This window comes from Scyliorhinus canicula, chromosome 11 (assembly GCF_902713615.1).
Source record: "Scyliorhinus canicula chromosome 11, sScyCan1.1, whole genome shotgun sequence".
In the NCBI taxonomy this organism is placed as follows: domain Eukaryota; kingdom Metazoa; phylum Chordata; class Chondrichthyes; order Carcharhiniformes; family Scyliorhinidae; genus Scyliorhinus; species Scyliorhinus canicula.
The window spans coordinates 21,937,579-21,960,259 of NC_052156.1; the positions used below are offsets into that span (position 1 = coordinate 21,937,579).

General features: G+C 46.5%; 1 protein-coding gene across 1 annotated transcript in view; it reads left to right on the forward strand.

The window, feature by feature from the left end:
• The window catches only part of LOC119973906 (calcium/calmodulin-dependent protein kinase type 1-like), a 247,640-nt gene that overhangs the window by 214,267 nt on the left and 10,692 nt on the right, over window positions 1–22,681 (forward strand). The window contains exons 5-9 of the mRNA XM_038812513.1: window positions 10,352–10,490; window positions 13,694–13,820; window positions 15,279–15,354; window positions 17,156–17,268; window positions 18,880–18,958. Of these exons, the coding sequence (XP_038668441.1) occupies window positions 10,352–10,490; window positions 13,694–13,820; window positions 15,279–15,354; window positions 17,156–17,268; window positions 18,880–18,958 (534 nt within the window). The remainder of the gene's footprint in view (window positions 1–10,351; window positions 10,491–13,693; window positions 13,821–15,278; window positions 15,355–17,155; window positions 17,269–18,879; window positions 18,959–22,681) is intronic.

The following is a 22,681-nucleotide window of genomic DNA, read 5'->3' on the forward strand; positions in this document are numbered from 1 at the left end:
CTAAGAAGGGCTGAGAGCGCACCTTCCTGCCGAAGCACCCTCTCAGTTACTTGCCTTCTACTTCAGCCGTGTGCTTCTCTGAAGCTGGAAGGCCTCTTGTCGACCATTGGGAGCCCAGTCTGCCGTCCTTTATTGAACAAGAAACCCACCTCCATACCAATTAAGGCCTCACCCAGTTGAAAATTTAAATTTTAATCTGTTCCACGCTTCCATGGTGGAAACATAGCCCCAAGTATTTTTTCCCAGTTGAATAACACTGTTAGTCTGAGCCGGCACATGAGTACTACAATTTTGATGAGATCTAAAATGGCTGCTAAATCCTATGAAGGACTTGTTGTCTTCAGATAAGCTGCATGGAAAATTGAAAAAATAATTTTGGAGGTTTTTTCTCAAAAGGTTACAGGGAAAGTCTTTGCAGCTTAATTGCCTTTAATACTATTGGGTGCTGCTAATACACTAATCCTTCTCTGAGACTGTAGAGCTCTAATCGGTGACATGTCAGCAGCTTTTTGGAGTGATCTGCTCTGTTAAGGTTACATTGAAGGATTTTTTGTGTATCGCTTTGGGACACAATTAGAGCCAAAGGACTCAAATATACATATTTTTTAAATTGTTGTTTAAAGCTGCATTTGATTAGAAATCTGACCCAAATATAAAACCTTGCTCGCTCATCCTGAGGCTAATCGAGAGCAATATGTTACATTTGAAGCAGAGTTATGGTCAGTTTGTGGCAGTGTAAATGCACTGTCCCATTCTGCTGGTTCCTCATTTCATAGAATTTACAGTGCAGAAGGAGGCCATTCGGCCCATCGAGTCTGCACTGGCTCTTGGAAAGAGCACCCTACCCAAGGTCAACACCTCCACCCCATCCCCATAACCCAGCAACCCCACCCAACACTAAGGGCAATTTTGAACACTAAGGGCAATTTATCATGGCCAATCCACCTAACTTGCACATCTTTGGACTGTGGGAGGAACCGGAGCACCCGGAGGAAACCCACGCACACACGGGGAGGGTGTGCAGACTCCGCACAGACAGTGACCCAAGCCAGAATCGAACCTGGGACCCTGGAGCTGTGAAGCGATTGTGCTATCCACAATGCTACCATGCTGCCCTTAACACGCAGGTTCATTTATTTCCTTGCAGATTGCATGTCGATTTCTCTGACAATTATAGCTCCAGCAGAATACAACCTGAATGTTTACAATCATGTACTGAGTATAACTCATTGGCTTAGAGTTCCTTTAGCTAATCAAATGATTCTGCTTTGGATGGGACGTAAGAAAAGGAATAGGCCATTCGGTCCCTCGAGCCTATTCCGGAACTTCCATCATTCAATAAGATCGTAACTCATATGACTGCATCCTCTCCACGCCCCTGCCAACCACCACCGCTGCCACCATTTGGCTCTCTTTGGAGATCAAAAATCGAGCTCAGCCTTAAATATATTTAATGGCTCAGTCTTCACTGCTATCTGGATAGAACAATCCACAGATTAACGACCCTCTAAAAGAAGAAATTCCTCCTAATCGCCATCTTTAATGGGAGATCTTATTTTGAAAGTGTGTCTCCTAGTTCTAGATACCTCCATGAAGGGAAACATCATCTACCCTGACAAGCCCACTCAGAATTTTACATGTTTCAGTAAGATCGCCTCTCATTCTTCTAAACCCTCTTGAGCCTCGGCCCAACCTGCTCAAACTTGCCTCACAAGACAGCGTATTCATCTCTGGAATCAACCCAGTGAACCTTCTCTGAACTGAGTCCAATGCAAGGATATCCTTCCTTCAATGACAGACTAAAATTGCATGCAGCATTCCAAGATAAAAGCAAATCACTGGATAACCTCAGCAGGTCTGACAGCATCTGTGGAGAGAGAAGGGAGCTAATGTTTTGAGTCTGGATGACTCTTTGTCAAAGCTGCAGTATTCAAAGTTTGTTCTCACCAATGCCCTGCAAAGTTGCAGAAAGACTTCCCTACTCTTATACTTCCCCTTCCTAATTTGGGCAGCACGGTAGCATGGTGGTTAGCATAAATGTTTCACAGCTCCAGGGTCCCAGGTTCGATTCCCGGCTGGGTCACTGTCTGTGCGGAGTCTGCACGTCCTCCCCGTGTGTGCGTGGGTTTCCTCCGGGTGCTCCGGTTTCCTCCCACAGTCCAAAGATGTGCGGGTTAGGTGGATTGGCCATGCTAAATTGCCCGTAGTGTCCTAAAAAAGTAAGGTTGGGGGGGGGGGGGTTGTTGGGTTACGGGTATAGGGTGGATATGTGGGTTTGAGTAGGGTGATCATTGCTCGGCACAACATTGAGGGCCGAAGGGCCTGTTTTGTGCTGTACTGTTCTATGTTCTATTACTTGCTGTACCTTCATGTCAACCCTCTGTGATTCATATGCAAAGACACCAGATCCACCCCGTACCGCAGCATTCTGCAGTGTCCCTCCATTTACTCCAGCCACAGAAGTAACAAGTTGAAAAGAGAGGCATGTTGTCAAAGCTTTTCATCTTGTACTCATCCGCACAAAAACAAGAATATCAAATTTCAAATGGAAAGGATGTGATTGGTTGGCAAGTCGACTCTGGTCATGGCATTGCCATGGAGAAATCAATGGGGAAACCATAAGCTCCTCAAGCTCCTAGGTAATTCATAAAAGACAGAAGTCTTGAACATATTCCTTTTGTTTGCATACAAGTCCCTGTGAATAAATTCTAGCGAGCATAAATGAGCCGCATTACGAGCTCAAATGATAATCTTAAATTTATTGTTAATGTAGCTGTTAGCACACTCAGGATTGTTCAACAAGTGCTGCTCAATTGCGGAATCACATCTAATTGGAAGTGCAAACTATGATGCTGTCATTCCATGCAAACCTCTGGCCTCACGCTGATCTTCAGTGATGTTTTCTAAGTTCCAACAGGTATCCTTTCAGTCCTCTCAACATCCTGTTCTTTAACATGCAAGTAAATTCAAAGGAATATGTCCAGAGTCACGTTAGTTGCTTGAAAATATAATTTGGCTTCTTCATGATAGTGAGGGAGCTGTTGTGAGAACAGGTTGTCACATTAACAACTGATAAATCATGAAGTTCATTTTTGTTATCACACATGAATATCAACTAAAATAATTAACATTTTCAGTCTTGAAAAATTTTAGCAACACTTTAAAAAATGGTTTAAAAAAATACTTTGGTAGGAAGGTGGACGTGTAGGCTTGGGGTAGGAAATAACTGGAAGCTCAGTTGAGGAGAGAGTTAATAATAATCTTTATTATTGTCACAAGTGGGCTTACATTAGCACTGCAATGACATTACTGTGAAACTCCCCTAGTCTCCACACTCTGGAACCTGTTCGGGTACACTGAGGGAGAATTCAGAATGTCCAATTCACCTAACAAGCACGCCTTTCGGGACTTGTGCGAGGAAACCAGAGCGTCCGGAGGAAACCCACACAGACACGGGGAGAATGTGCAGACTGCGTACAGACAGTGACACAAGCCGGAAATCGAAGCTGGGACCTTGGCATTGTGAAGCAACGGTGCTAACCACTGTGCTACCGTGCCACCCGTTTGGGGCTGGGAGAAAGTTAGTGAGGTAAAATGGTTTCATTGGCACTTAAAGAAGCAGTCATCCACGATGGAGTGGAGTCACTGGGAAATGTGTAAGAGTCTGCGATTGAGGGAGCTGTGCATCTGATTGGGTGTAGTGCTGGACAAGAAAATGGCTGTTGGGTGTAAGGGAGCTCTGTGCAAGACGCAGAACCCACAAGTTAAATTTAATCTGTGCAATGCAGTGCAGAGAATCCGATCTCATTCATAAATTCATGGGTAGCTCAAAAATGGCGGACTAAGCCAGAATAGACACTTGGGGAAAAATGATGGGCGTGATTTTCCTGCCCCACTGCGGCGGTGCATTTTCCAGCAGAAGATGCGGCTCACCTTTGGCTACTGATGGGATCTTCCAGTCCTAACGATGTCTACGCTGTTTTGTGTGGCTTTCCCGGCCCACCACTGGGGAACCCGCCACGGGTGCAGGGTCACCTTCGATATGACCAAAAGATCCCACCGAAGGGACGGACCAGGAAAATCCCACTCAATGAAATCAGATTTACCTGAAGCATTTGGAAAATAACAGGACAAATTCCTTATTTTGACAGAGAGGAGTGCTGAGAAATAGAGCCTGATACAAAACCAGGAGAAAGATTGGGAATGGATGCTGCACCTTTTCTTAATCCCGCACCCTTTAATTATTCAATGAAATCTTTAGATTTTATGTGCTCCATATGAACTAATTAATATAAAATGTTCTTCAAGCTGCTTTCATACGGTAGTTCAGGACAGAGGAGATCCATTCTTATCCCACCTATTCCTACCTCAGTAACATTGCGCCAGTCTTCACTCATCTACTGCTGAATCCCTCATTCATGCCTTAAGTACCTCCAAACTCAACTCCCTCAATGCCCTCCTGCTGCTTTCCCACATTCTACCCTCCGTAAACTTGCAATCATCCAAATCTTGCTGCCCGTATCCTGATTCACACCAAACCCTGTTCCCCTGTCGCTCTGACATTGGTACCGGGCTGGGCATTGTCTTGATTTTAACATTCTGATTCTTGTTTTAAAATCCCCCCATGGTCTCGCTCTCCCCTATCTCTGCAATCTCCTCCAGCCCTCCAGGTGCTCCGGTTTCCTCCCACAGTCCAAATATGTGCAGGTGAGGTGGATTTGCCATGATCAACGTGTGGGGTTATGGGGATAGGGCGGGGCAGTGGTCTGAGGTCGGGTACTCTTTCAGAGGGTTGGTGCTAACTCGATGGGCTGAATGGCCTCCTTCACTGTCGAAATTCTATGGAACTCTGAGAGTTCTGCACTCCTCTAATTCTGGCCTCTTGTGCAGCCCTGATTTTTAATTACCCCACACCTTCAGTTGCGTCGGCCCCAAGCTTTGGAGTACAATCCCCACACCCACCTGTCTCTACTTTGCTTTCTTCCTTTAAGATACTCGTCAAAACTCACCTCTTTCATCAAGCATTTGGTGAATATGACCTAATGGCTCCTTCTGTGCCTCGGTATCATGCTTTGTTTAATAATATTCCTGTGAAGTGCCTTGAGACATTGTTCATTCACCCAGGAGGATAATAAGACGTCTCCTCCTTCAGTACTTGTGTGGTTTATCAAAGGCAGCACCGTTTTCCCCTCCATTCCCAAAGCTGGAAGTTTATTCCATATTTTGTCCATTCTTCCAGTGAAGAAACGTTTCTCAAGATCAGTCCTTTTAAAAAAAAAAATTCTATTGAAAGCATTTTGAAAACGCAATCCCCCCCACTCCCTCCAAAGATAGACCCGTTACTTCACTCCCGTTAACTAGCCAACCAGCTAATATGGTGGCCCCCACTCGAGGCTGCCGCCTACCCCCTTACCCCCAGCCGCCTTTCACCCGCAATACCCCCAAAAGGGTAAATCATACTTTCCCACTCCGCATCCAGACACATTAAATACAACAATCGGCCCAGTGTGTAGACCCGCATTCCCCACATGAGCATCTCCAAAGTTCAATGTCCTCACATAGCTCCCACTCCATGGTCTCTTATAAATTCATTCGCCTCCTCCAGCGTGTCAAAATAAAACTCTCGCTTGTGGTGCATGACCCATAGATGAGCAGGATACAACACCCCAAACTTCACTCCTTCCTTGTAGGGGGCAGCCTCGATCCAATTATAACCGGCCTGCCCGCCACCTGGCCCGCTCTGCACCCAAGCCTTGGTAAATCCTCAGCACGTTTCCTCCTGAGGTGCACTTTCCTGTTTACTTTGCCCACCACAGTATCTGCAGCCGCATCACCAATGCCCTCGGCGACTCCCCCGCCGACAGCCTCCTCATCAATACCCTGTGCGCTCGATCCACCTCAGGGCGGTGGGGGAAATAATCAAATACTCCCCCCCCCCCCCCCCCCCCCCGTCAGTGGTTAACACTGCTGCCTCACAGCTCCAGGAACTCGGGTTCAATTCCGGCCTCGGTTAACTGTCTGTGTGGAGTTTGCAAGTGTTTCCTCCGGGTGCTCCGGTTTCCTCCCACAGCCCAAAGAATTGCAGGTTCGGTGGATTGGCCATGCTCAATTGCCCCTTAGAGTCAAAAACATAGGAGGGATTAGGGGGATGGGGTGGAAGCATGGGCTAAAATAGGATGCTCTTTCCAAGGGCCGGTGCAGACTCGATGGGCCGAATGACCTCCTTCTACAGTGTAAATCCTATGATTCTCCTACCAACTTCTTGAACATATTCGCCACATACTTTGTGACATAGCATTCCCTCAATTCCTTCAGGCAGCCGCCCGATCCAGAGATTATGCCTCCAGGAAAGATTCTCCAGGTCCTCCACCTTCTCCCTTAACCTCGTCTGCCTCTCTGCCACAAACACCATCTCTGCCTCCAACGAGGCCAGCAGGTCCTCATGCTCTCCCACTGACTCCTCCACCTTCTGGAGTGCCAGATTCTGCACCTCCAGCCTCTGCTCCACTCTCCCAGAAGATGTCCTAAGCGACTCCACCACCTACACCGGGCCATATAAAGATGCCACATAAACTTAGATGTTACTTATATTTAATACTGCGCTAAAATTAATTCAACACTGTGTGGAAAGAATAAGATGTACAATGCTTTTCTCCAGAACAGAAATGCTAGCAAAATAATTTTAACACTGGCATCTGCAGATGTGCTTCAGTTCGGACAGTTTGTTTTTATTGTAGCGATTTTTCTCACCGTCTGATATTTTCCTGCTGCATGTAGATCCCCAACTGAACAGACAGCTAACGTGACCCTCAGAGGCTGCTCACATGCTGAAGAGACTCCGGTCTCGAGATGTGAAGTGAGGTACATCTGTCTCTGTACAGACTGTATTGGGTGTGGAATCTTTTTCCCAGATTTGTTCTGAATGTGTGGGTGTCACTTGCAAGACCCGCATTTTAAAACCCATCTCTAATTGCCCTGAGAAAGTGACGGAGTCACTTTGTGATGACAGAGTTTCCTCAACAAGGTTGTGTAGAGAATTCCATCGTCGACAAAGGAGTGGTGATATTCTCGAGGGCACTTCGAGCTGAGCACTAAATACTGGCATTGCTAGTGGCATCCACAACTCATGAATTAATTTTAAAAGTGTCCGAGTGAGGCTTGGGAGGGAAATTTGGAAGTGTTGGTGCTTCCACAACATTGCTGCTCCACTGCTTCTTGGTGTTGAAGGTCGCAGTGGATGGAGATGCTATAACCTTGGTGTTCATTGCAGTGCATCCCATTGAGCTTACACACTGTGTACAGAACGCCAATGCTGGAGGGCATGCATATTGTTTTCAGTGATCATGTGAACTGCTCATGGGTTTTGTGCGACCATAGCTATCCAGGCTTGAGTTTGGAGATAAGGGACGGAGTGGTTTGGAGGGGGGTCAGTCAGTGGGCAGTTTGTTACAGAGGAACCTACGTCCCTGTATTTTCGGCCAAGGTGTTAATGGTTAGCACTGTTGCTTCACAGCGCTAGGGACCCGGGTTCGATTCCCTGCTTGGGTCACTGTCAGTGTGGAGTCTGCACATTCTCCCCTTGTCTGCGTGGGTTTCCTCTGGGTGCTCTGGTTTCCTCCCACAAGTCCCGAAAGACGTGATGTTCGGTGAATTGGACATTCTGAACTCTCCCTCCGTGTACCCGAACAGGCGCTGGAGTGTTGCGACTCGGGGCTTTTCACAGTAACTTAATTGCAGTGTTAATGTAAGCCTACTTGTGACACTAATAAAGATGGTTATTATTATGATGACTGCTCCTGTTCAACTTCTTCAAAATGGTGACGCCCAAAATGTTGACCGTGAGTGTGGGGGAGGGGGGGCTGCTCTGTAATGTTGATACCATTAAAGGTCAAAGAGGGCATTTCTACTTTAGAATATTCGTTACCCACGACTTGTGTGCCGCAAATATTAACCCTCACAATTTTCACCATCTATAACTGCCTCTTCTCTGGGTATTTCCCATCTGTCTGTAACTGCCTCCCTAAACACCAGGGCTTTACCACCTCTGCGTCTTACCTTGCTTTAACTTTTTGGTCCTTTCCCCCATTTTGCCCATGACACTCAGTATGAGGAAACTTGTAAAGAAAATGCACATTATGTCCTATAGATGGTGCTATGACATGACAGGATGGGTTCCCTAAATCTGCCCACTAAGTGGTGCTATGGTTCTATCCATCCAGTTAATGTTTTATTCTGTGAGCCAGTTTTACATGGGTTGCATCAATTTTAAATTCAACTAGTCAGTGCTGATGCTTATCTTTACTCTGTCTAACCTCACCAAACATCCTGCTATTCCTTTCTCCTTCAAGTACTTGGCTAGTTTACCCCATACAGGCCTCACCACTCTGTAAATAAAGGTGTTCCTCCTGAATTTCATGTTCGATTTATTACTGACTACCTTTTATTTATAAGCTTGAGTTTTAGATAGCCCTATAAGTGGAAATCTACCTATCCTGCACATCTTTGGGATGTGGGGATGAGACCCACGCAGACACAGGAGAATATGCAACGTCCACACGGACAGTGACCCGGGGACTGGGATTGAACCCAGGTCCTCAGCGCCGTGAGGCAGCAGTGCTAACCACTGCGCCACCGTGCCTTCCTCGCCCTGTAGGACCTTGTCTATCCGGTGCTATTGTGCCACAACCTTCTTCACCGCGAGGTCTCATGGTATGATTTCTAAATTCCTAGGGTCTAGTTATTTGTTTTGTTAGCAATCATGTGGGCAGCACGGTAGCACAAGTGGATAGCACTGTGGCTTCACAGCGCCAGGGTCCCAGGTTCGATTCCCAGCAGGGTCACTGTCTGTGCGGAGTCTGTAAGTTCTCCCCGTTCCTGCGTGGGTTTCCTCCGGGTGCTCCAGTTTCCTCCCACAGTCCAAAGATGTGCAGGTTAGGTGGATTGGCCATGATAAATTGCCCTTAGTGACCAAAAAAATAAGGTTAGGAGGGGTTATTGGGTTACGGGGATAGGGTGGAAGTGAGGGCTTAAGGGGGTCGGTGCAGACTCGATGGGCTGAATGGCCGCCTTCTGCACTGTATGTTCTATGTTCATACCCCCAGATTATCACTAGAAACTGATAGTTGGGACCTCGTCTGTTACAGATGCATCCATCATCGCAATTCCACTGATAATTAAACCTAAAGAAATTTGTCACTGCTGATGTCCCACAGGTACAGAGCCAGGCAGTGATGTGCGTGTGTGCTGCTATGAATAATTTACATTCTACTAGAAACAGATTCAGATCTGCAAACCAGAGTGTGGTAAATCTTGTGTTGGAGCTTCACCTGTAGCCAAGAAAACGTCATGTAAAGTGAGATTTCAGAGGAGCTGTCCAGGGATAAAGCCTAACTGACCTCAACTGAACATTGATGACAACCCTCTCTTGTGATGGCTGTGTCTGTGATGTCTGCTGCACTGTCCGTTTTATATGGGTCAGTGTGGTCACTACAATTTCAGTAAAACTGAATGGTGGTTGTTTGAAATTGGTGGACCATTAGTTGTACATTCTTTTCTGTTTGAAGTTGGGTTCTGTATGGAGAGCGCGTTTTGATCTTAACACTGAAATAACAATGGGTGAAAGACTCCCACTGTTGGTGGTAGTGCTGGGAGGCGGTTGAATTAAGAACATCACACACAAAGGCTGGTATGTTTCTGTTTGCTAGAATGCATTTGGACAGTACCAGGTAGTGTCGCGGTAATTTAAATGGACGCGGGTTCAAATCCCACCACAGCAGCTGGTAAAATCTAAATTCCACCCCCCCCCCCCCCCCCCCCCCCCCCCCCCCCCCGCTCCCCCCGCCCAACCTTCGGCAGGCCCAGAAGAAGGGCTGGAAGATCCAATCCCCTGAATCTATCTAATAATGGCGTGAAACTCATCTGGTTCACGAATGTCCTTTTAAGGCAGGAAATCTGCCATCCTTAACTGGTCTGGTCTACATGTGACTTCAAATCCACAGCAATGTGGTTGACTCTTAACTGCGTTCTGAAATGACCTGGCAAGTCACTCAGTTCAAGGGCAATTAGCGATGGACAACAAATGCTGGCCTTGCCAGTGTCGCCCACATCCTATGAAAGAAAATGGGGGGGAAAAAAACTCCAAATCTACGTGGTGCCACCACTTCATGGTGAAGGTGGGTCCCTCTAGTTCTTCCTCTGTGTGTGTTCATATTGCTGAAATATTTGTTCTTATAGCTCTAAACACGGGCCTTGTCCTCATCCTGTGAAGAACTGTGCCTCATAGGAGTGATAAATGGAGGCCAAAATCTTTCATCATGCCACCGTCATTGTGTTCCCTTTTTGTCTTTTCCAGTGTGTCTGGTGGTGAGCTGTTTGACAGGATAGTGGACAAGGGCTTCTATACGGAAAAAGATGCCAGCATGTTGATTCAGCAGATCCTTGATGCTGTCACATACCTGCACGAACTGGGCATTGTACACAGAGACTTGAAGGTACATAAGCGCGGAGGTGTCCCACTTCCAACAATTTGAAACAGTGATTTTTCTTTTCCCATTCAGTGTCCTCCAGCTACAGATGTTATATATTTGTATAGGCACACACAGCACAAAAACATATGTCGGTGTCAGATCCACACAAAGACTTGCATTTAAATAGGACCTTTTACAATTTCAGAACATTGCAAAGCACTTAAAAGCCTGTGGTGTTCTTTTTGTTGCTAATATTCAGGATGGATTCTGTACACAAAGTGTACACAAAGACCACAAAGCTAAGTTAAATTAACAAAGCTACATTTTATTAGAGTACTTATTATACAGTTTGAACACTATTCCTAAATCTAGCAATGCTATAAACTGTAATTATGATCTACACTATACTAACACCTATCTCACACACACTATCTCTACTTGTTCTCTGCTCTCCTCCTCCTCTCTTTAACCTTCTCCCGCCTTCTCCCAGAAGTCTGAGAGGCATTCATTTTTATTTGTCTGCTCCCCAGCTCCATCTGGTGGTGGGATGAAATATTACATTAACCCTTAATGTGCTAGACATTATACATAGGAATGGTAAGGTGAAGGAACCTTGGATGACAAGGGAAGTGGAGCTTCTAGTCAAGAGGAAGAAGGAAGCTTACGTAAGGTTGAGGAAGCAAGGATCTGGCATGGCTATAGAGGGTTACAAGGTAGCCAGGAAGGAACTCAAAAATGGACTTAGAAGAGCTAGACGGGGGCATGAGAAAGCCATGGTGCGAAGGATTCGGAACAACCCCAAGGCGTTCGACACTTATGTGAAAAATAAGTGGATGATCAGAGTGAGAGTAGGACCGATCAGGGATAGTGGAGGGAACTTGTGCCTAGAGTCTGAGGAGGTAGGGGATGCCCTAAATGAATCTTTTGCTTCAGTATTCACTCGAGAGAGGGACCTTGTTGCTTGTGAAAACAGCGTGAACTAGGTTAATAGGCTCAAACAGGTTGATGTTAAGAAAGGGGATGTGCTGGAAATTTTGAAAAGCATCAGGATAGATAATTCCCCTGGGCCAGACGGGATGTACCGAAGGTTACTATGGGAAGCGAGGGAAGAGATTGCTGCACCATTGGCGATGATCTTTGCGTCCTCACTCTCCACCGGATGAATGGAGGAAGGTGAATGTTGTTCCCCTGTTCAAGAAAGTGAATAGGGAAATCCCTGGGAATTACAGACCAATCAGTTTTACGTCTGTGGTGACCAAAATACTGGAAAGGAGTCTGAGAGATAGGATTTATGATTATTTAGAAAAACATAGTTTGATTAAAGATAGTCAGCATGGCTTTGTGAGGGGCAGGTCATACCTCACAAGCCTCATTGAATTCTTTGAGGATGTGATGAGACACATTGATGAAGGTCGGGCAGTGGATGTGGTGTATATGGATTTCAGTAAGGCATTCAGCTTCCTCATGGCAGGCTCATTCAGAAAGTCAGGGGGCATAGGATACATGGAAATTTGACTGTCTGGATACAGAATTGGCTAGCTGAAAGAAGGCAGCGAGTGGTAGTGGATGGAAAGTATTCCGCCTGGAGGTCGGTGACCAGTGGTGTCCCGCAGGGATCTGTTGTGGGACCTCTGTTGTTTGTGGTTTTTATAAATGACTTAGATGAGGAAGTGGAAGGGTGGGTGAGTAAGTTTGCTGATGGTACGAAGGTTGGGGGAGTTGTGGATAGTGTTGAGGGCTGTTGCAGGTTCCAACAGGACATTGACAGGATGCAGAGCTGGGCTGAGAAGTGGTAGATGGAGTTCAACCTAGATAAATGTGAAGTAATTCATTTTGGAAGGTCAAATTTGAATGCTGAATACAGGGTTAAAGACACGATTCTTGGAACTTTGGAGGAACAGAGGGATCTTTGGGTCCCCGTACATAGATCCCTCAAAGTGCCACCCAGGTTGATAGGGTTGTTGAGAAGGTGTCCGGTGTGTTAACTTTCATTAACAGGGGGATTGAGTTTAAGAGCCGCGAGGTTTGCTACAGCTTTATAAAACTTTAGCTAGACCACGCTTGGAATATTGTGTCCAGTTCTGGTTGCCTCATTGTAGGAAGGATGTGGATACTTTGGAGAGGGTGCAGAGGAGATTTACCAGGATGCTTCCTGGACTAGAGGGCATGTCTTATGAAGAAAGGTTTCTTTTTTAAACTATTTTTATTCTCCTCGTTTTTCACATTTCTTCCAAATTTACGCCCACCAATGAATAATAAACAGTAACAAATACATTGTCAATCCCCTTATCAACAACAACAATGCCACCTTCCCACCCAACCCCCAAACAACAGCCCGTATGTTAACATAAACGCAAAAAGCAATAAGAAATCAGGAAACACCCATTTTCGCCGTTAACACATACAGTCCCCCTTCCCCCAAACCTCCCAACCACCCCCCCCCTAATATTCAATGTAATCCAATTCTTGAAGGTGCATAATGAGTAACACCCATGATTTGTTCCCTTCCACCCTTCCTCTCAGTTCAAACTTAACCTTCTCAAGAGTTACGAATTCCAGCAGGTTCCCCCGCCATGCCAGGGCACAAGATGGAGAGGTTGATCTCCAACCCAACATGATCCACCTTTGGGCAAGTTTATGAAGAAAGGTTGTGGGAGCAAGGGCTTTTCTCACTAGAGCAAAGAAGGAAGAGAGGTGACTTGATAGAGCTGTACAAGGTGATGAGAGGCATGGATAGAGTGGATAGCCAGAGACTTTTCCCCAGGGCAGAAATGGCTGTCACGAGGGGACATCATTTTAAGGTGATTGGAGGAAGGTATAGGGGAGATGTCAGAGATAGGTTCTTTACACAAAGAGTCATGGGTGAATGGAATGCACTGCCAGCGGAGGTGGTGAAGTCAGAGTGAATAGTGACATTTAAGCAACTCTTGGACAGGCACATGGACAACAATAAATTGAAGGGATGTAGATTAAGTTGATCTTAGATGAGGATAAATGGTTGGCACAACGTCTTGGAATGAAGGGCCTGTACTGTTCTGTACTGTTCTATGTTCTATAATGTCACAAAGCCGACAACATACTTCTCTGAACTGTACTGGAGGAAACACAGCGAATTTGTACAGACGATACAAACATTCTGCGCTTGCTCACCTGTGTCTGGATCTACAGAGAGACTCCTCTGTCTTCAGTGATTGAATTGAGTGTTTTTTTCTGCATTTTGTCTGCAGCCAGAAAATCTGCTGTATTACAGCGTCGATGAAGATTCCAAAATAATGATCAGTGATTTTGGCCTGTCTAAAATCGAGGGGACTGGGAGCGTTATGTCAACAGCTTGTGGTACACCAGGATACGTGGGTGAGTCCACACACTCACTACCAATCAGACTGAATGTACAGCAGATATACTGGTGACCATGTCAATATTCCGTTCGCCCAGAAGAGTCATTGAATTAAGTGATGGAGGGATGTTTGGAGGGTTCAGGATGGGTAGCAGCAATAAAGAAGTGCCTGGTTGGAATTTAGGAGCACCAGGACTGAACAGGGTGAATAAATATTTATTGACTGGTTCAAAGGTTCTCTCCTCAAGCTCTGGCCTTCGGCAATATATATGATTCCAGATTCACAGCAATGTGATTGACTCTCAACTGCCCTCTGAAATGGAGGACAGTTAGGGACGGGCATTTAATGTGGGCCAAGTGTTGGTGGAATTGGTTTTCAGGTCTCGTTTATCAGAATGAAAGCTTTAACTAGATGATATGGATGGACAGGATTGGTGTGCTCAGGTGGATTAGCATCTGGTAGGAATGTGAGAATGTGAGAACAAGGGAACCCTATGTGGGCGGTAGAGAGAAGGCTGCGTGTGGGACGAGGACAAGTTACTTCAGCCCCCAGCAATTTCTTCAGCTTGGAAACATTCCGAAATAAATCAGAAGATAATTTTATTTGCAATTCACAGAAGGACCCAAATGGAAGAAAACTACTTATAAAGGATTTCACCAGAGATTATTGTGCAGGTATTTGGGGACAGGGAATTTGTCTCCAATATTTAAGAAGGGACTAGGTTATCCACTCTCAGTTACTGCCGTTTCCTGACCCTTTTTTGCTTGTCTTTAGCGTTCAGGGAAGAATTACATGAAGATAGATCCCAGGTTTTTTTGCCACTTTTCAAAGGGCAGGATTCTCCGGCCGTGCCCGCCTGGTGACCAGAAATTTCCTTCTGAGGCCAATGGACCTTTACATGGTTCGCAACCCGCCCGTGGCAATCCTGTGGCGGGAGGGGCGGAAGAATCCAGCCCTTTATCTCTTCGCTTCACTTTCTGGTAAATTGTGTGGCTCAGTAGCTCAGTATTGGTGTGAGGCAACGAGAACTAGACCAAGGTGACTTTGGGTAGATCAACACATTTCTGATGCATAATATCCATAGGAATTTACATTAAGGAGTAATGAAATGAAATGAAAATGAAAATCGCTTATTGTCACGAGTAGGCTTCAATGAAGTTACTGTGAAAAGCCCCTAGTCACCACATTCCGGCGCCTGTCCGGGGAGGCTGGTACTGGAATCGAACCGTGCTGCTGGCCTGCTTGGTCTGCTTTAAAAGCCAGCGATTTAGCCCAGTGAGCTAAACCAGCCCCTCAAATTGACTGTTAGTGAAGGACAAACATACAAGGACAGTGGAAATGGGTGAGTTGCTCATATAAGAAATGGGCCTAGATTTGACGTATTGTCACCAGGGGTCAGTGATGCCTATGTTCTGTCGGAGGGATGACTTGCTATCCATTCTGCTAACCCATCATCTTTTGATTCCTCTCACAGCTCCGGAAGTTCTGGCCCAGAAACCCTACAGTAAAGCAGTTGACTGCTGGTCCATAGGTGTCATCTCTTACATTTTGTAAGTTATCTTCATATGCATCTGATCTTGAAAAACAGTGAATGGACCATACAAGACAAATCTGCTAACGGCAACTGGAGATAAACTAATCCAGCACTGGATTTGAATCATCTTTGAATGGCTTTAACCTAGATTCACATTCAAACCAAATTAATGGGATTTGGGATGAATGCCTCGTCTTTGCTGGCTGGAAGGTCCTGGGGAAATGAGGAAGGAGAAATACTGCAGATGCTGCAAAATGCCACAGCAGGCCTGGCAGAATCTATGGAGAGAGGAAAAGAGTTAACGTTTCAGGTCAATAACTTAATTACAAAAAGAGTTGGTAGTGCAGGGCTAAAAGGAGTGATAATGGGACAAATAAAGAAACAAAAGATGTGTCCAGAGAAGGTGCGAATGCCGGAATGGTGAGTAGCTGCCACCCGAAAGCAAAAGCGAGAAAAAAATAAACGAGAGTAAGACCAAACCATGCAAAGAAAAGGAAACAAAATGGGGGAAGAGATTGAAGGTCTGAAATTGTTGAACTCAATGTTGGGTCCAGAAGAGACTAACCAAAAGATGAGGTGCTGGTCTTTGAACTTGCGTTGATCTTCGTTGGAACATTGCAGGCGGCCGAGGACAGAGAGGTCAGGGTGAGAGCAAGGTGGAGAAATAAAGTGGCTGGCCATGGGAGGGTCACACTTATGGACTGAATATGCGTATTCACCCAATCTGTATTTGGTTTTCCCGGTGTAGAACAGACCGTATTGTGAGCAGGGGATACAGTAGATTAGATTGAAAGCAGTACAAGTAAGTCATCACTTCATTTGAAAGGAGTGCTTGGGGCCTTGGATGGCGTGAAGAATCGAGGTAAAAGGGCTAGTATTGCACCTCCTCTGCTTGCATGGAAAGGAATTGTGGGAAGGGAAGAGGGTGTTGGGGGTGATTTGAGGAATGGATCAGGGACAATTACTGTTGTTATCTGTGGTTCCCTCGATGATGAAGACACACGGAGCTACTCTAAGTGCGACTATCCGTCCTACTACCAATGGCCGAATCACGTCAGTCACATGATTCATGCCTGGCGCCACCCACTGGCAGGAGGTACATTGCATGTACTGATAAACAACTTTGTACATTTATACAGCATGTATGGTAATCACCACAATTACCAAGTTGGTTCAGCAGTTCTGTGGTCCCATAAACTGTACTCAATTCGGCTTTCAATGATTAATCTCGCAAAGAGAAGTTACAAGATGGTCTGCCCGGTGTGAGAATCTGATGTTCTTTGGAGACTGAGTTTCGCATAGATGAGAAATACAATATTTAACCTCTGCAGCTGACTTGACTCCTGAAAATGGGGGGGGGGGGGGGGGGGGGATTTACCGACCGTGTTTTTTGGCGGCGGAGGCGGCCCACCAATGGTCCCACCGTTGCCAACGAGATTTCCCGTTGACTGCACCCCTCGTCACCGGGAAGCCCATGCGCCGGCGTGGGACTGGAATTTCCCGCCGGTGTGAACCGCCGGTAAATCCCGCCCAAGGAGTTGATACTCCATTCGTCTTGACACCTTTAGCCATGATGAGTGGGAAGATTCATCAAAATTGCCATGTTAAATTTACAATGATTAAATGTGAAATTATTAAATTTAAAATGATTACTGTTCAAAACTCTCAGATAACGAGAAGGTGGATTGGGGAGACAGCTTCACCCCAGGGAATCTCTTTCCCAAACATATTATCGGTGTTCCGTTCCTAATAACTGTGTGGGCATCCTGAAAGTTTCTCATTTGACGTTGTCTTTATCCCCTCTCTGTCTTCTGCAGGCTGTGTGGTTACCCTCCGTTTTACGATGAGAATGATGCGAAGCTATTTGAGCAGATTCTAAAGGCTGAATATGAATTTGATTCTCCATACTGGGATGATATTTCAGAGTCAGGTACACCCTAGTCACTAGATTATACTGACATATCCAGGTGGTCCCATTCGCTGTGAGACTCTCAGATTGAGGATACATGCAGGGCAGTAAAGCAGTTTGCAAACCGTTCTGCAGGAACCTGGCTCCAGTCCTCTATTATTTAAATTCAGTCAATAAAAAATCTGGAATATAAAGCTAGTCTTCGTAATGGTGACCATGAACCTATCATTGATAATTGTTAAAAACCCATCTGGTTCACTAATGTCCTTCAGGGAAGGAAATCTGCCGGCCTTGCCTGTTCTGGCCTACATGTGATTCCAGACCCATAGCAATGTGGTTAACTCTTAACTGCCCCTCTGAAATCCTGGCAAGCCACTCAGTTCAGGGGCAATTAGGGATGGGCTCATGGACACCCGCATCCCATGAAAGAATTTAAAGGAACAATCCTCCTTTTGAAATACTTAACAAATTCCATTCTAAATGATTGTGTAGTTTGCAGCTCAGTCGCAACTTGTGTTGCAGGATTATATTTTTCAATTTCCTTCCAACGTTCTGCTTTATTATCCTGGAGAAAAGTCTGAGGTCATGCTCCCGTCTTACTGATTTCAGCAGCAGATAGAAACAATTTATTGTTTGTCCTCGCAATACTTTTTGGGATTTTCCAACTCTTTGTTAGATCAACAAAAACAGCCTGCAGCTGGCTGGAACCATGGCAATGTCGAAAAACAGCCGAAAGTGTAATTTTGACCACCTTCATTCCAGTGGGATTACGTCCCAATTTCTTGAGATTCTTTGCATAGTAACGTCTCATTCCCGGTATCGTTCCGGTGCATCCTTCACTATCTTTTTCCACCTTTAATATCCTCCTTGGAGTGGAGTGGCAAGACTGCTTGCAGTCTTCCAACTGAGGCCTCAGCAATCTCAAAAACAAATTCCAGATCACTGCCTTTGTTTTTATATTTCCCGCCCCACTGCATAAAACCTTGAATCCCTGTTGCTGCCTTGTTACAGCCTTTGTTTCCTACACTCCCACCATTAAAAATCAAAGTAGCTTCAAGACTAGCCCTCTTGAGTTTTATTCCTCGGTTGTACTATCTTTCTGTCTCTTTCTCTCTCTCTCCCACTTCTCTGTCTCCTCCTATCTGTCAGGAAAGTTTCCTCACGGCTTACTCTGCCCCCTATCAGCAAACCTCAGTATCATTCCTCTTCTGTCTCTGTCTACCTTGAAGGGGAGGGCAATCTTCCCAAAAGAAAACCAATTCTCCCAGGCAGTCAGCTGGAAAGCCTTCCATTTACCTGGTCTCAGTCTCTGAGCCATCTCTCAGTGCAGCTACATTCCCCCTAATGCACATGCCTATCCTAAAACTATGACCACTTGTTCTGGGTTGCCTAGAAGTCATAAGCATTGGGTTGTTGCGGAAAAGCCGTGTGATGCACTTGTTCTGTGGCATGACTTTGCTCTGCCATTGCCTGTACGGATTCTGTACTTCCCAGCTCTACCGTAATCTGAGGCCAATCTGTGGACCACCAAAGCCCCTATCAAACTCTGAGCTTACTTGCATGTTTAGCTGGGTTGTAGATGATGAAAATCTCTGAATGCTTTCATTGAGGTTTTATTTGTTTTCAATCCAGCCAAAGATTTTATTCAACATCTGATGGAAAAGGATCCAAACAAACGCTACACCTGTGACCAAGCATTGCAGCATCCCTGGTGAGATTTGACCTGAATTGTCTTCATTCTTTCTGCTATTGATAGTGTCATGTGAGAGTACCTTTAAGAAATGGGTGTTTATAAATGGGTGTGCATATAAATATCTATAGTGAGAGTACCTTTGTGAAATGGGTGTTTATAAATGGGTGTGTATATAAATATCTATAGTGAGAGTACCGTTAAGAAATGGGTGTTTATAGGCCCCGATGGCGAGTGTAGTTACCAATGGAAGGAGATCAGAGTACTTCAGGCTCTACCGTGGGACCAGGCAGGGGTGCCCCCTGTCCCCCTTGCTTTTTGCACTGGCGATAGAACCTCTGGCTTTGGCGCTGAGGGAGTCGGGGAGGTGGAGGGACCTGGTGCGGGGTGGGGAAGAACATAGGGTATCGCTGTATGCGGACGACCTGCTGTTGTATGTGGCGGACCCAGAGGGGGGAATGCCGGGGGTGATGGAGCTGTTGGCTGAGTTTGGGAGCTTCTTGGGCTATAAATTAAATCTAGGCAAGAGCAAGGTATTTGTAGTACACCCGGGTGATCAGGAGGAGGGAATTGGGAGGCTCCCGTTTAAGAGGGCAGTGAAGAGTTTCAGCTACCTGGGGGTGCAGGTGGCCAGGAGTTGGGGGACTCTCCATAAGCTTAATTTTACCAGGCTTGTGGAGCAAATGGAGGAGGAATTCAAAAGGTGGGACATGGTGCCGCTATCGCTGGCGGGCAGAGTGCAGTCCGTCAAAATGACGGTTCTCCCGAGGTTCTTGTTCCTCTTTCAGTGTTTGCCCATCTTATCCCTAGGGCCTTTTTTAGGAGGGTGACTAGCAGCATCATGAGCTTTGTTTGGGTGCATGGGACCCCGAGGGTGAAGAGGGTCTTCTTGGAGCGGGGGTAGAGATGGTGGGGGGCTGGCGCTACCCAATCTCTCGGGGTATTATTGGGCGGCCAATGTGTCGATGGTGCGCAAGTGGGTGATGGAGGGGGAGGGGGCAGCATGGAAATGGATGGAGAGGGCGTCCTGTGGAGATACAAGCCTGGGGCCCTGGTAACGACGCTGTGGCCTCCTACGAGATATACCACGAGTCCGGTGGTGGCGGCTACCCTCAAGATTTGAGGGCAGTGGAGGCGACATAGGGGGGAAGTGGGGGGGCTCAATGGAGGCTCCGTTAAGGGGGAACCATCAGTTCGTCGCGGGGAACATTGATGGGGGTTTCCAGGGTTGGCACAGAGCGGGCATCAGACAGCTGAGGGACCTGTTTATTGATGGGAGGTTTGCGAGCCTGGGGGGGTTGGAGGAGTAATTTGGGCTCCCCCGGGGAACATGTTCAGGTATCTGCAGGTAAAGGTGTTTGCTAGGCGGCAGGTGGAGGGATTCCCTTCGCTTCCCGCGAGGGGGGTGAGTGACAGGGTGCTTTCGGGGGTCTGGGTCGGGGAGGGGAATATATCTGATATCTACAAGGTAATGCAGGAGGTGGAGGAGGCGTCAGTAGAGGAGCTGAAAGCTAAGTGGGAGGGGGAACTGGGGGAACAGATCGAAGATGGGACATGGGCTGATGCCCTGGAGAGGGTTAACTATTCCTCCTCATGTGCGCAGCTTAGCCTCATCCAATTCAAGGTGCTGCACCGGGCCCACATGTCCGGGTCTAGGATGAGTAAGTTCTTTGGGGGCGAAGACAGGTGTGTCAGGTGTTCGGAGAGTTCAGCGAACCATGCCCATATGTTCTGGGCATGCCCGGCACTGGAGGAGTTCTGGAAGGGGGTGGCGAGGACGGTGTCGAGGGTGGTGGGATCCAGGGTCAAGCCAGGATGGGGACTCGCGATTTTTGGGGTTGGGGTGGAGCCGGGAGTGCAGGAGGCGAAAGAGGCCGGTGTTTTGGCCTTTGCGTCCCTAATAGCCCGGCGGAGGATCTTGCTACAATGGAAGGATGCGAGGCCCCCAAGCGTGGAGACCTGGATCAATGACATGGTGGGTTTTATTAAGCTAGAGAAGGTCAAATTCGCCCTGAGAGGATCGGTACAAGGGTTCTTTAGGCGGTGGCAACCTTTCCTCGACTTTCTGGCTCAACGATAGGGTACTGGGTCAGCAGCAGCAGCAACCCGGGGGGGGGGGAGTGGAGGAAAGGGGGGGAGGGGAGGAAAGGGGGGGGGAAGGGGGGGGAGGGGGAAAGGGAAGGGGGGGACGGGGGAAAGGGGGGGGGACGCTGACTTGCTTATTTAATTTTAATTTATTTTTAAGTTCTCTTGTTGTTTACTGGGTTTGGGGGGGGTGGGGGGGGGTGTGATACATGCATTGATACGGTCTTCGGGGTGTTACAGTTATTATGGTGTCTTATTGTTGCTTTTCATTGTTTGTTGTTATATTTTCTGTAAAAAATTCCAATAAAAATTATTTAAAAAAAAAAGAAATGGGTGTTTACTATTGCAGTGATGTCAGAGAGTGGGTGGAGCTGGGCTGTCTGTCAGCTTTTTACATTTGTTTTAGGCTGTTTGCCGCAGGGTGTGTTTTAGTTTTGTTTTCAGTGTTGGAGCTAAAGCCAGACCAAGCAGGTGTACTGTTCTTCTCTCTCACATCAAAAGACTATCTCTTGATCATTTGGTGAATTCAGAATTATAAATGTTCTCAGCAGTGAATGTAAACCTATTGTTTCTTCTGTCTTCTGGATGTTGTTTGGGAAGCTTAAGGGATTACTTAGTGTTGTCGTCTTTGGGGGTTGTATTTGAATCGATGGTTGCTAAGATGTGCACTGTATGTTTCTAAAAGGTTAACTCGAGTTCATAGAATATACATTGTTTTGCTTTTAAAAAATACTTTTCCATTTCTGCTGTACCACACCTGTAGAGTGGGCCGGGTGCTCCCCATACCACAATCTATTAAAAGTTGTGGGTCAGGTGAACTCCATGATACACTTTGGGGTTCTCTAAACCCTGGCCCATAACAATAGATTTGTAACTAGAGTTCAACACAAAGAAAAGATATGGAGCAGGGGAGAGTTGGGATGGTTGCTGATTCATTGTTGAAAGGAGTTTGTTATAGCAAAAGGGAATCTAAAAATATAGACTAACCAAGTCCTGCACATGGGCCCAAATGACAGTGGCCGAGATGGACCGTATTTCACATTCATTCTTACCTCGTATTCTTGTACTCCATTGTTGGGCCCAGAAACCCTACAGTCAAGCAGTTGACTGTTCGTCCATGGGTGTATGATCTCTTATATTACATAAATTATCATCGTATGAATCTGGAGCTGAAAAGGAGAGAATAGACCGTACAGTTCAAATCTATGAATGGTGACTTGAGATAAACTAATTGCACTTACTTAGTAATTTAACAATTGTACTTAGGCCACGATGGGCGGGATCACTTTTTAGCAGATCTGCATATTAGAGAGAGGCAGTTAGCCTCACTCTAATGTGCAGATTCCTGAGATAGCTGAGGCTTTGGGATTCAACCCCTTCACCTCAAAGACCTCGGGCGAGAGGCATTTGGTACTGGACCCCACAAGTGGGGCCAGATGGAACGGCACTCATGGGGGTCTCCCGGGAGATCGAAGGCTCCAAGCTGCATGCCCTTTGGGCAGGATGGTGTCCTGGCACTGTTGGTGCCACCTGGATGCCCTGGCAGTGCCAGCCTGGAAGTGTCAACCTGGAACCTTGGCAGTGCCATCTGGGTGCCAGCCTGGCACTACCAAGGTGCCCAGGTGACACTTTCCGCTGTCATGGGCACTTCCAGGTTGG